The sequence below is a fragment of the Arvicola amphibius genome, chromosome 5 (genome assembly GCF_903992535.2).
Source record: "Arvicola amphibius chromosome 5, mArvAmp1.2, whole genome shotgun sequence".
Classification (NCBI taxonomy): Eukaryota; Metazoa; Chordata; class Mammalia; order Rodentia; family Cricetidae; genus Arvicola; species Arvicola amphibius.
The window spans coordinates 132,167,022-132,180,478 of record NC_052051.1 but is presented as its reverse complement, the minus strand read 5'-3'; the positions used below and the strand labels follow the sequence as shown (position 1 = coordinate 132,180,478).

At 43.6% G+C, this 13,457-nt stretch overlaps 1 protein-coding gene across 1 annotated transcript in view; it reads right to left on the bottom strand.

Annotated features, from left to right (window-relative positions):
- Megf10 (multiple EGF like domains 10) overlaps positions 1–9,337 on the bottom strand; it is a gene marked incomplete at its 3' end in the record, with an annotated part of 108,808 nt that extends 99,471 nt beyond the window's left edge. Inside the window, exons 1-3 of the mRNA XM_038330410.1 lie at positions 9,222–9,337; positions 2,383–2,484; positions 545–645 (exon numbers count right to left, since the gene is read on the bottom strand). Of these exons, the coding sequence (XP_038186338.1) occupies positions 545–645; positions 2,383–2,484; positions 9,222–9,337 (319 nt within the window). The remainder of the gene's footprint in view (positions 1–544; positions 646–2,382; positions 2,485–9,221) is intronic.
- Between the last annotated feature and the right edge of the window lie 4,120 nt (positions 9,338–13,457).

The following is a 13,457-nucleotide window of genomic DNA, read 5'->3' as shown; positions in this document are numbered from 1 at the left end:
TTGACAGGACTTGTGTTGACTGAGTTTTCTGTCCTGCCCAGTTCCCGCAGCCATTAAGTCCCAAAGAAATCACAGAGAGGCCTACATTAATCATAAACTGATTGGCCCAGTAGCTCAGGCTATAGCCTATAATTCTTGTCTGTGTTAGCCACATGACTTGGTACCTTTTTCAACAAGGCAGTCATATCTTGAGTCCTCTGCATCTAGGTGACAAATGCAGACTGAAACGTTCCTATTTCCATAATTCTCATTGCCCTGCCTCTATTTCCTACTTGGCCAATACTTTCTGTCTGGCTACTGGCCAATCAGCATTTATTAAACAAGTACAAGAAACAAATCTTTATAGGGTAAAACTAATGTCCCACAGCAGACTTGGGGACCAAGTTAATGTTTTTTTGCAGGACACAGGCCAAGAGCCCAACAGACAGGGCTCAAAGGGGAGCATTTCAAACATCCTATTTCCAAGGTCCCTAGTTCAGTTGCCACTCCCAGAGGCAGCACTGGAACATGAAAGAACAGCATGAAGAATGGACACCTTACTTACGGACACACATGTCCTGGCTCTCATAAAATCCAGGGCAGCACTGCGATTTCCGCCTATACATAGTTTTCTCCCCATGGCGGTAGGCCGTCCGGTAACTGATTCTGTATGAAGGCAAAAGATTGTGAAATTAGCTCTTATTATCAAGCTAATAAGGAATGAACTCTGTTTTAACAAAAATAGCTATCGGTCATAATAAAGGTATAAAAAGCAAAGTGTCTCAAAACATGAAGGATATAAAAAGAATATAGACCTGACCAAGACTATTACAGTTCATTATTAAGATGCTAAAGAGGATTCCCAATGCCAGTCAATCTGAACTTTATTGCAAGGCATCAGAAGTGCTGTGATTTCCCTACTTCAACTACCTGGAAATAGATGCAAAGTATTGATTAATTTAACATATGATACCTGTCTAGGTATTATTCACTTATGTTTCAAAGGAAGAATTCGTGAGCTTTCTTTTAAAATTCAACATAGTGTTATCCTGCTATAAAATAGAAGACTAATTTTACAATCTAATTTAACTGAAGTCCATTCATTCATTGATTCAAGAAATACACACATTCCTTAGCATTTAGCACACTGCAGGCACTATTTTAGGAACCAAAGAATGAATGTCAGCAAGCAAAATAGTATAAACAGTTTCTATTTCTCTTATTAGAATTTACACTTCTAGAAAGGTAAGATAGAGAATGTAAAATCTGTTTAATAAAGAAACATATTAGCTGGACATGGTGGCACACGCCTTTAATCCCAGCACTGAGGAGGCAGAGGCAGGCAGATCTCTGAGTTTGAGGCCAACCTGGTCTACTGAGTGAGTTCCAGAACAGTCAGGGCTACACAGAGAAACCCTGTCTCAAAAAAAGGAGGGAAGGAAGGAAGGAAGGAAGGAAGGAAGGAAGGAAGGAAGGAAGGAAATAACTAGATCATAAAATGAGAGGTACCACAACCAATCCATAATTTATGATACTATCAATACTTACCTAAGAGAAGTCAGGCATAAGAGTTCCCTTCATGACAAGTACTGATGTTTTGGGCTCTGTGTTCTCATGGATCATAGATAGTCTATCTTATTTAAACACTAAATTTCAACATAAACTGAGAAACAGACACTGAGGCCTGAGTTTCTGGGTATCTGGTAATGGCCAAGGGGAAAATGTCTCCAATTTGTGCTGGCAGACTTCTCCCGAGCATGGGGCCTGCCCTGGAGTATAGTTGACACACCCAGTGTCGATCCATTTAAGACAATAGATTTCCTCTGTCTCAGCAGATTGGACTTGCAAACAATTCTTGTATGGATGTGACTCTGTGCCCACTTCCCCACCCCTTTGCTGGGATTTCGACCTGCTTGAGCCTGCACAGATCTTATGTGGGTTCATTGGACTCCATGCTTTTTTAGGAGATCTTTGTTTTTTCCTTTTTTGTTTGTTTGGATTTTTGAAGAGAGAGAAATAATATGAAGTTTGTAGATGGAATCGGAAGGGAAATGGGGGATGGGAAAATATGATAAAAACATGCTGTATAAAATTCTCAAAGAATGAATAATTCTAAAAAAAAAAATATGTCTCTCCCAGCCAACCTCTATACAGGAGCTAGGCAAGGTTTTCCTAACCACAGGAAGAACAGTAGATGTGTCACCTGTAGCTAGACTGTAAGTTCACAAAGGTCATGGACCATGTCACCCTTTTGCTGCCCCCTGGACTTGGGATCAAAGCTCTCAGTGACTGCTCTCTGGGAGGGTGCATGGATGCACTTTCTCAAGTAGCTGGGGCTTCTGATTGTGTCAGGACTGCATTTGCACACAGGCGAGCACACAAACATATCCAGGCTTCCGTTACCTGTGCCGCGTGCACTTAAACCAGTTCAGGATGTCGGTGCAGCTCGTGTAGTAAATCTGATCAAAGGGGTGCGGGTACGACTCCTGCACAGTCACCGAGTAGCTGAAAAGAAAAGCAACAGCCAGAAATCAACATCCCTCTACTGTTACATTAGTGATATGATCCCCATGTTAAAAAAAAATACATATAAACGAACAAACAAAACACAGAGGTTAAATTATCATCATCTACAGCCCCGCACCGATTTTTTTTTCTCCTTTGGCAGTTTTAAGGACTAAACTCACGTTTTGAATGTCTTTTCCCAGCTCCCACACTGGCTTTTAACAGAAGATATTCATGTCTATGTAAGTTTTTGTTTGAACCAGCACAATACAAAGACAAAATAAGCAATAAAATAAAAGATGGGGGCCCACGTTACACCTTGCAACAGAAATCCTTTTCCTGTTCCCAGACTTCAAAACATATCGCTGTGTCTTTCTGTACTTAATTCACCCAGGATTCCATGCACAACAAAGACCTTTCATGAAAAGTTCTCGCCGCAAGTCAGCAGACAAACCTCAAGGTTAATAAGCAGAAATACAATCCCGGTATTCAGCACCGACTACATTTCACTGATTATTTTGAAAGCTCAGAACAATTGAAGCACTTGGCTTCCATATGCTGGTCCAACTTCCCAGGCAGCAGAGGAGTGTACAGGACACAAAAATGAAGGCTACCATGAGCTCTTTACACCCAGTTCTGAAAATATAAATGGGCAGAGGTAGCCAGCCCGAGGCAGTCATGCCAGCAGCTTGCAACCTCCTAAATGCTCTGTTCCCCTTTACACTCCACTAAAGCCTTCTTGGTAGAGCGGAAACACGGGATCCTGGGGCCTGAGAAAATGAAATATAATGAACACTGGATGCTCAGTTATATACTTGTTTGAAGCCTTTTGCATGTTCCAGCATAAAATGGATGCCTACAAGAAAATCAGGAAAATTTTCTTTTTTGAAAGGTTTGTTCCATTTGCTTTGTCTCCATTAAAATCTACACACACACACACACAAAAATGGGACAGCATCACTGACTTACTTGCAGTGAAATCAATAGTCTAAGCTCGTTAACAAGAAATGATCAACACGAGAATGGGCAAAAGGAAAAAGTTTTAACTTCTAACTTGAAGTTCTAACATGAAGAATTCAGCTTAGACAGAGGGGAGACCTGGTTGGACAGGCTGTGCAATGGTGACCGCACAAACAGTTGGTCTGCAACTGGTCTGGATTGTTTTATACACATCATTGTTTATGCACATCAAGGGGAGAGACATGGGATAATCAGATAGATAGATAGATAGATAGATAGATAGATAGATAGATAGATAGATAGATGATAGATAGATAGATAGATAGATAGATAGATGATAGATAAATATAATAAATATTTAAAAATAATATAATAAAAATATTTAAAAATAATAAATAAATAATATAATATAATAAAAATATAGCTATAAATATAAATATATAGATATATGAGAGAGAAAGATATAAAATATATATTTCATTTTTGGCATACTGCAGTGTAGTATCTAGGGATATTTAAAGATCCTCAAGAAAAATTAGACAGAAATAGCAAGCCCTCTGAGAAGATCACTGGGTTAGAAGAGGGCAAGGCTGTAATTCTGAGAAAGCAGATGACCTTCTTCAGGTCCTCCCGCTGCCCTGGGCCTTGATTCTCATATTTTAAACAGATAATCGGAGCAGGCATGGTGATGTCTTCCCAGAATCCCTAACATACATGTAGGCAACTATCACTTCTCTGTACCATCAGCGAGGCCCTGCTCCTTCCCATAGGCACAGGTTGAGGTGCAAGCAAGCCCCTGTTGTCATGAGGTTGCTCATTTTGTGCAAAGCAAGAGACCTCTGCCAAAATATCAGTGCTTTCAAAATGACAGGTCACATAAGCTCCTAATATTTTCTTCAGCTCGCAGCAGCACATTGGGGTTCACATGGGCGCAAGTGCTGAGACTTCCTTGCCAGTCTGTCTGCTCTCCTAGCCAGTTGCTTGCAAATAACTGAATCTTGAAGCCACATTATTATGTCTCTGTCCCATTCCTCTGGGGACAGACCTATGCCATTGCTATGGACCTGCATCACCTATAAGAAAAATGAGCCACTTCCTTTTTGTGCTTTGGAATAAAAAAGAAAAGACAAAAAAAATGAAACAAAGCAAATCCTTGCTTTAACAGGCTCTACAATATGGATTTTGTTGAAATAAATTAGTTTGTTGGAACTTGACCTGACACAGGGTTCCTGGACAATTGCAAAAGGACATGCTACACAATCCAGTTTTGTACATACAAGAGAGCAAAGGTGACCATTTGTGCACGTGTGGGCTTGTGTGCATGAGTGGGCATATGTGCATCTGTGTTCCAGTGCATGTGTGTGCACAGGTGTGTGAAAACAGAGGTTAATGGATAGGTTTGCTTCGCAGGATCCTTGTCTTTTAAGACAGGGCCTCTCGTTGGCTTAGAGGGCTCTAAATAGGCTAGGCTGACTATCAGTGAGCCCAGGGATCTCCTGTCTCTACCAGTGCTGGGCTTACAGATGTGAGCAAGCCTTTCCGGAAGGAAGCTGTCCACATGGACTGACGGACTCATTAAAACCTTGTCGAGAAGCTGGAAGGCTGCAGTTGCAGAATCTAATTACAGTTTCTCTTGGGCTACCACTAGCCCCATAAAAAGCCAGTCATTGTCCACCTCTGCCAGACCTAAGATCCTGATAAAACACATATAACGTTTGGGATTTAGTAACTTAACAAAACTCTACTCTCCCCCAGTGGAAGCGCTAAGAATGCTTTCTATAACATCTGAGGCCTATAGTTTGAATTCTCCCACCTGGCTGTAAGCCACCTCTCTGAGATTTCTACTAAGGTACTTTTTAAATGCCCTGGTATTTTTTACTTATTTTGTTCTGTTACAATAAAAAACTTCATGAAACTGCTTCCATCTTGGAACAATGAAATTTGGGGACCTAAATCTGTGTTCCTGGGCCATGATCACTTGGATTTGCCTCCAAAATAAATTCTTATTCCCTTGGAGGTGAAAACTGGGTTTGTGTGTGGACGCAAGCATAGCCACCATGCTATGTTTTTTACATAGGTGATGGGATAGACTCAGGTCTATCTCAGGCATGTGCAGCAAGCCTTCTCCTGCCTGGGCTAGCTCTTTACTCCTTCCGTTTTTAAAGAATTCTAAATCACACTATGAAATTTGGAAAGCAAACTTTTCAAAGGAGAATGAGAGAATTCTGTAACAACTGTGTATCCACAGACAGCACCGTTGCTCTCCTTTGTTTTCTTTGGGGTTTAGTTTAAGGGTTTTGGATTTTCCTACATTGTAATCACAAAATGCATACACTGTTGAAACCTAAAATCACGTTGCAAACTTTTTCCCATGGTCACAAATGGTCTTTGTCAGTGACTATACCTAACTCACTTAGTATCTGTCATTGGACAATTAGGCGGCCATTTCTCGAAGAGCCCATCGGCTGGAAGCTGCAGGTTGACATCAGGATGCAGAATGCCTGCAAAATGGCCTACCTCTCCCAACACCCTCACCACTGTGACATGGTCAATGTCTGGCTACTGTTTGAACCATGTTATCCCCTCTGCTAGCAGTCCAGGCCACCACACTGACCAGGAGCTGCTCCCAAAAGGCCTGGAAGATGAAGAAGGTCAAGGCTATATTGTATAGTCCATTTCCTTATAGTCTACTTCCTGTCACAGGTAGCAGGAGCTCCTGATGTTCAGGAGTCGGCACTAACAACTGACCGTGCCTTGACAAACCCTGCCCCTCACATTGTCCCTTCTCAGATGGCACCCCAGAACACTCCATGCTTCAAACCCAAGTGGTGAGCCCGAGCCCCTCTGCTAAAGGAATTCGATCCTAGCTTGTTTGTTTAACCTCCACAAACACAGAGAAACATATCATCATGATTTTAACCTATTAAGCATCACAAGGGAGAAACCCCAGCAGGAATTAATTTAAGGTCACAGAACAGGAGGGGGCAAGCCATCATCACTTGGGCACATTCCAAAGTGGTTAATTACATTTTATCTGCCTGAATTATCTTGTTACTTTAATCAGATATGGTAATAATCATCATTTCTTCTCTCAGCTCACTTCAGGACTGCTGATTCAATTACTACCACTTCTGTATTACTAATTGGGGGTTTGGGAAAGGAGCCATTTCTCCTCTTTCATGCCATCTTGATAAGAACCTAGATGAAAAGGCTGGAACTCATGAAGACGGGGATGGGAGGGAGCTGAGGGTTTTAGAGCTGCTGCCGTTCCAACAGGATGCTGGGCAGGGCTCCTCCACTCACGGGCTCCCCGTGCACATTTCTCAGGATTTCATTTTCTCTCCTTGCATTTTATGTGCAGTGTTCCAAAACCAGAGTTGCTGCAGTAAAACAAGGCATGGTGCTATCTGGAAGTAAACGTTCAAAGATCAGTGGAGATGCAGGTAGCAGGGCCTGGCAGAGGGTCTGTGTGTGCTTCTCCAAGGTGAACCAGGCGTCTGGTTAAGATGCAGATTTTGACACTGCAGGTGGAGCCTGAGGGCACATCTTCCACAAGATCCCACTGGAAAAGCAGGCTCCATTTCCTGACTCTAAACCTCAGGGTACAGGTGGTTATCACTGCAAAACAGCCTATGTGAGCCCCTCTCAAACCCTGCTACCAAGAACATGTCCTTGGGACTGGCTTCCTCATTACAATTTATGAAAATATATGTACTACCTGCACTTTCACAATTTTTACATGTATGTATTTATGTAGAATATATATGTGTATTTATATGTGCATGTGTGTGTATTGTTTATGTGTATGTATGTGTGTGTGAGTGTCTGTGTGTGCACATGCACATGCTTGTGCAATAATATGGAGAACAGAGGACAAATTGCAGGGACTGATTTTCTGCTTTCACCATGTGGGTCCTAGGAATGGACCCCAGGACTTCAGGCTTGGCGCAAGTGCCTTTAGCCACTAAGCCATCCCAAAGGCCCTGCATTTGGTCATTTTAATTGATCTAACCTTTTTCACTATTATTAATGCACTTTGTTTTCTTATGCCTTTCCCAGGAATCATCAGCTTAAAAGGAAACATGCAGCAACAAGGAGGTTGTGGCTGTGATCCCTTCTTTCCAGTAGCATGTAGAAAATCCATGTCTTTAGCATCCCTGCGTCCTTTAGTGCCCCGCATCCTTTAGTGTCCCCACGTCCTTTAGTGTCCCATGTCCTTCAGTGCCCCACGCCCTTCAGTGCCCTACATCCTTCAGTGTCCCACGTCCTTTAGTGTCCCACGTCCTTTAGTGCCCCGCATCCTTTAGTGTCCCCACGTCCTTTAGTGTCCCATGTCCTTCAGTGCCCCACGCCCTTCAGTGCCCTACATCCTTCAGTGTCCCACGTCCTTTAGTGTCCCACGTCCTTTAGTGTCCCACGTCCTTTAGTGTCCCATGTCCTTTAGTGCCCCACGCCCTTTAGTGTCCCACGTCCTTTAGTGTCCCACATCCTTTAGTGTCCCATGCCCTTTAGTGTCCCACGTCCTTTAGTGTCCCACGTCCTTTAGTGCCCCTTGCCCTTTAGTGTACCACGTCCTTTAGTGCCTCACGTCCTTTAGTGCCCCCACGTCTTTAGTGCCCCACGTCCTTTAGTGTACCCATTGTCTCCTTACCTCCTAGTGACTATTTCAGGGTTGACTCCAGATTCTATTAGAGACTACTGTGGCCTGTTTCTCTCACTGTGCATGTCCATATCCATGTTTGGCCATCTCCTTCACTATCAGGAGGCAGGTCACCCTGCACTGCCAGCACAGCACCACACAAGGAAGGTTTGCAGTTTTTTTGGCGTCCGCAGGAACTGGAAGATCCCTAAGGTGGCCTCTAATGTTGTGCATTTTGGATATTTCCTACTGTGAATCTCCCACCTAGATACTCTGTCTTCTGTCTTCACATAATCTACCTGGTGTTACCATCTCCAGTGCCCCACTGACTGTTGTGACTGCAGTTCTATGCGATTTTCAAGACACCAACTTCAAGCTCTCTTCCATCTGTAGAAGCCCCATCCCCATCCCGAACTGCTATCCACTCCCATCTTCCAGAGTACCTCAGGGGGTACTGCCTCTACGCCTCCATGCAGCCTTCCCTGTTCATCCAAAAATCAGGCTGCAAGTTGTTTAATGTTTGGTATTTAACCCAAGTCAAGAGTGCCACAGTCCTGCCCCCCCGCCCCCGCATTAACTCCACTTTCATTTTGAGACATGCTCTGGTTAAATTGCCAACTCTGTCTTGAAACTGATTACATAGTGATGGCAGATCTTGCTTGAACTTGTGATCCTCCTTCCTCAGCCTCGTGAGGAGCTGGGATGGTAGGACCGTGCAACATCAGGCCTGGACCAGGCCTGGCTCTGACCACCAAGCTACCCACAGCACAACTGCTTCAATCCTATATAGCTCAAAGTATTTGTATAGCGCATTATACCAGGCTGCTTCTCACTGTTCACGCAACAGCCTCACGCATGGATCCAGCGCCTCACGTCACCACATTTGGATAAGTGCTCACAGACTTCCACCCAAACTCTAGCTGAGTTAGTTTCCCTCCATCTTAACACTGTGCCTGTGTTAGAGCCAGATGTTTCTCCCCACAAAATATGCATTCCAGGGGCAATAACGTGACCCAACTTATCAAACTGATTGTTCACAGGAAAGCCATTTCAAAATGTCTTCTCAGATTTCTAGTCTACGTGTCAGGCCTGTGGTGATAATGGAATAGATTCCTCTGTCTGCTTTCGGGATGCTTACCTTTCCCAGTGGCTGCACACATTGGGGTCTTCCAGGTTCAGAGAGGATGCTGTCCTCATCCAACAACACAACAACGAGCAGAAGACGGCCAGGCATGAGTTTGAAGAAATGGCCATTTTCTTGGAAGAACAATCTGCAGGAAGAGAAACAATGGCGTTGCATTAAAACCACCAAACAGAATTGTTTCCAGTAGAACAGGGGTCTCGGCGCCAGTTGTCACTAGGGTTGAAACACACACAAGCCACCTAGTGAAACAGCTGGGTCACCAGATTTCTCACACCGGGAGAGAGAGGTATTTCTTGTGTTGTGCAGAGTGACGGCCATTTTTAAGTGACTAAAATATGTAGAGCGTCATTAATGACCACCACGACAAAAGCTCTTCTGATCCATGCCAGCTGATGCTGAAGAAACCCACCAGGGCAACACAGCTTCTCTTGCGAGGCATATTTCCTTCCAAAAGAAGAGGGCCTACAGAGGAATCTGGCCTCACTCGTCCTGAGAATGCATGATGAAACAGAGGCTCCTTTGGGTGTGGAGAGAGGCACCTCAGCCTCAGGCTGAGATTCATAAAGCAATTCAGCTCATGCCACAGGCAAGGAGTGCCACTCAGTCCTAGGCACAGCAAAATGCAGGTATCCAAAATTGCAAAGCTAGCACCCTTTCCTGCCCATTGAGAAGCCTGGTCACATGACACAAGTTTCTTCACACAGGGCTTTGGTTTTTCCATCATTGGAATAAAAACAAAACCAACTCTCTTACAGCAGTTTCTAAAACCTCAGATACCTGGAAAAAGTGTGAGTCTGTTTAGACATAGCATTGAAGAAAATGAAGCTCGAGTCTATGGCAGCAACGTATTTGGAAACCTGGTAAACAGAGATACTGGCAGGAGGCAGAAGGGGATAGAAGTTCCAAGACAGGAGTCAAGAGATGTGGGAGGGCTGGGTGCATTTATTTAGGGAGCTCAATTAATTCATGCAGGAGAAAGACAACAGCTGGAGAGAAGGGGGGTGGTTGTAAGCTTCTGTAAAGTCTGGGGCTTTGTCCAAGCACAACAAAGAGCTACTTGTCATGCCCCCAAAGAAAGTCTGGACAAATGGCTAACTGTGGTACCTATTGGTATCCCAAATGCAGGCTGACCTCCAGGCTTTCTCAGCATCACAAATACCTGTTACAGAATACATTCTGGCTTCCTGGCTCTTCTCATCCTACCCCTACCCTAAACATCCCTAGCTCATGGGCTTTCCTGCCCCTCAACTTCTCTTCCATATAACCCTGTCATTTTGGTCCTGTGCTTTCTTGATCCTCCTTTTAGACTCTCTCTCTTGGTCTCCTTTGTCTACACACACTCTCTTATCTTGTTCTCTCACTTCCACCCCTCTCTTATGGTGCGGTCCAGCCTGTTGGCCATGTTTAGTCTACTGCTTTCTCTCCCTGCTCCAAACTCTTCCAGATGTCGCTGGTTGTATTCTCAACCTTCCCCTCAACCATACCTCAGGGAGGTCATGTCCTCACTTTATACACCACTACAGTGTGCAGAAAGACTGACTCTATCCACATCTGTCAAGGAGAGGGCGGACAGACCACCAGGAGTGAACTAGAAAGCAGCATTGGTTACCAGGGACTACTCTGGAAATGTTTTAGCAGATGGGATCAGCATGTCTTGGTCACATTATGTAGGAATAATCAAGGAGAAAGACTTGGGATTTGACCCTCGGGGAACCGGACAGCCTACCACTGAGTTCAGCTTGGAGATCTTAAGATTGAGGCTCCAATTAGGTATTCAAGCCAAGCCATGAGTGAGCATTTATCAACCTCCCACTAGGTACAGAGACTACACCAGGTGTGAGTGTTTCAGAGCTACAATGATACGCAACAGGAAGTCACGTGTACTCCTTCACTTGCTAGAACTCGATACAAAAGGCTTCCTTGGCACACTATGTCATCAACACGTCATAGAAATGGACACAGAACTAGAAACAGCTGGCCTATTTACAGATTACAAGGAAATTAAGCATTGTCTTGCCTACGGAAAAACTAGCAACAGTGGGCCCGATTGCCTGACCAAAGCAGTTGTTTTTTCGGGTGAGAGCTGGCATCTTGAGAAGTTATACTAACTTTTTACATCACAAAAACTTGTCATATGAGGACCAAATGTCCTAACTAATAACTTGGTGGCTTGAAAAGATCACATAATTTTGGTGCTGTTATTTAGTTTGTTTTATGATTCTAGGGGCTGTAGCTGGGGTCTCATGCATGCTGGGTAAATGCTCTGCCCCTAAACTACATTCCCAGCATGGTTTCAACTTTTTTTTTTTTTTTTTTTTTTTTTTTTTTTTTTTTTTTTGTTTTTCGAGACAGGGTTTCACTGTAGTTTTAGAGCCTGTCCTGGAACTAGCTCTTGTAGACCAGGCTGGCCTCGAACTCGCAGAGATCCGCCTGCCTCTGCCTCCCAAGTGCTGGGATTAAAGGCGTGCGCCACCGCCGCCCGGCCATGGTTTCAACTTTTAAAAATTTTTGTTAAAGGCTCTTGATAAATTGCCAAGACTGGTCTTGATCTGATCCTGAAGCCCACGCAGGCTTTGAACCTGCAACCTTCCTGCCTTAGCCTCCAAATGAGCGAAAATCGCTGTCTTGAGTCATCACACTTGATAATGTTACTTTAAATATATGAATAACAATAATAATAAGCATAGCAGAAAAACCTGAAAACTAAAATATGATAGAGTCATCAAATTCAGAAGGACAGATGGAATGAGGAATTTTAAATTCTTCAAGATGAAGACCCCCACAAGGACAAACACTCTAAGTGCCTTCTATTCTAACAAGTTCCCCATCTCTGACTCCACAGAAGAGAAATCGAGGGGAAGTATTTAAAGATCAAGAAAAACATCATGAATTTGCAGGATAATTAAACAACAGTGTAAGCCATCAAGAGAGGCTGTGAAATCTTTTTAAAAGGGTAGTCACTAAATAATTCCAATATTTGAAGCCTAATTAGGTAGCCAAACTATGACTTATGAATTGGTGCAAATGAACGATACTTCTCACAGGCTCACATTACGAAGCTGTGGGTCGTGCAGCTGACTCTCATACAATCTAAGAAGCTCTTTTACGGAGAATGGGACGATAACTCACGCTGAGCCTGACAGCAACCACTTCCTCTCTGCTACCCTAGGCTACACACCGCACTGAGGCCTGTGTGCCAATGTTATCTTCACAGTAACTTGCCCGGGAAGCAGGGGGCTCTGACTGTATGCATTTTACACCTGAAGACATGTACTTTGTGGTTAGCGTTTCCCTCACCCACCAAAAAAAGAAAACCTTGAGTCTAGTTGGTTGTAACAAATAAGCAGAGAGAATCTTTCCCCACGCCATAGCTCCTCTTTGTCCAGATAAGTATCTCCCTTCAATGAAGTGTAAAATATGCACACTCGCTTTCATTTTGTCCCTCAAAGACAGACATGAAGGCTGGTTAACAGTAATCTGCCAACGACTCATAAACAATTACCCCAAATTGGGAATTTTTTCTCCTGAGCCACCATTTCAAATCAAACCATCCATTTACCAATTAGAACTGTTTAGTCTGGAAAGTTAGAAATTGCTGCGTGCTAACCAAACTGCCAAGAAAAAAAAAAGCCCCGTGTGTTCTGTTTTACTGTATAACTTGTATCATGAATTGTCCGTTTTCCTTCCTCTGGACCCGAGCAAATAATGACTGGGAGGGGCTGACCAACAAGACAGACTGTGGTCACCTCCTCCTTGCTTTGGTCTTTTTGTTTGAGTTATTTTGTTCTTGTTGTTGACTTGCTTGTGGGTAGGGGTGTGCGTGTGTATGTGTGTCTACAGGTCAATCGTAAGTGTCTTCGTTAGGAGACTTCTGCCTTGTTTTTATAGATAGGGTCTCTCCCTAGGATCCGGCTAGGTGGCAGGATGGTCAGTGGGCCTTAAAGACCCACCTGTCTCCACCTCCCAAGAGCTAGGATTACAAGCAAGCACCATCTCAGATTTTTACTTTAGTACTAGGATTGGTTTTGCTTTCTTTATTTTAACATAATTTCTTTACTGATTCTTTGGGAATATCACATCATGACCCCTAATTACACTCACCTCCCAGTCTCCCCACATTCTCCCCTCAATCCTGCAGTTTCCCCCAAAAAAGAAATTTAAAAAAAAAAAAAAACAAAGCATACAAGCAAGCAAAGAAACAAACAAGAACAAAATAAAATCCCCCAAAAC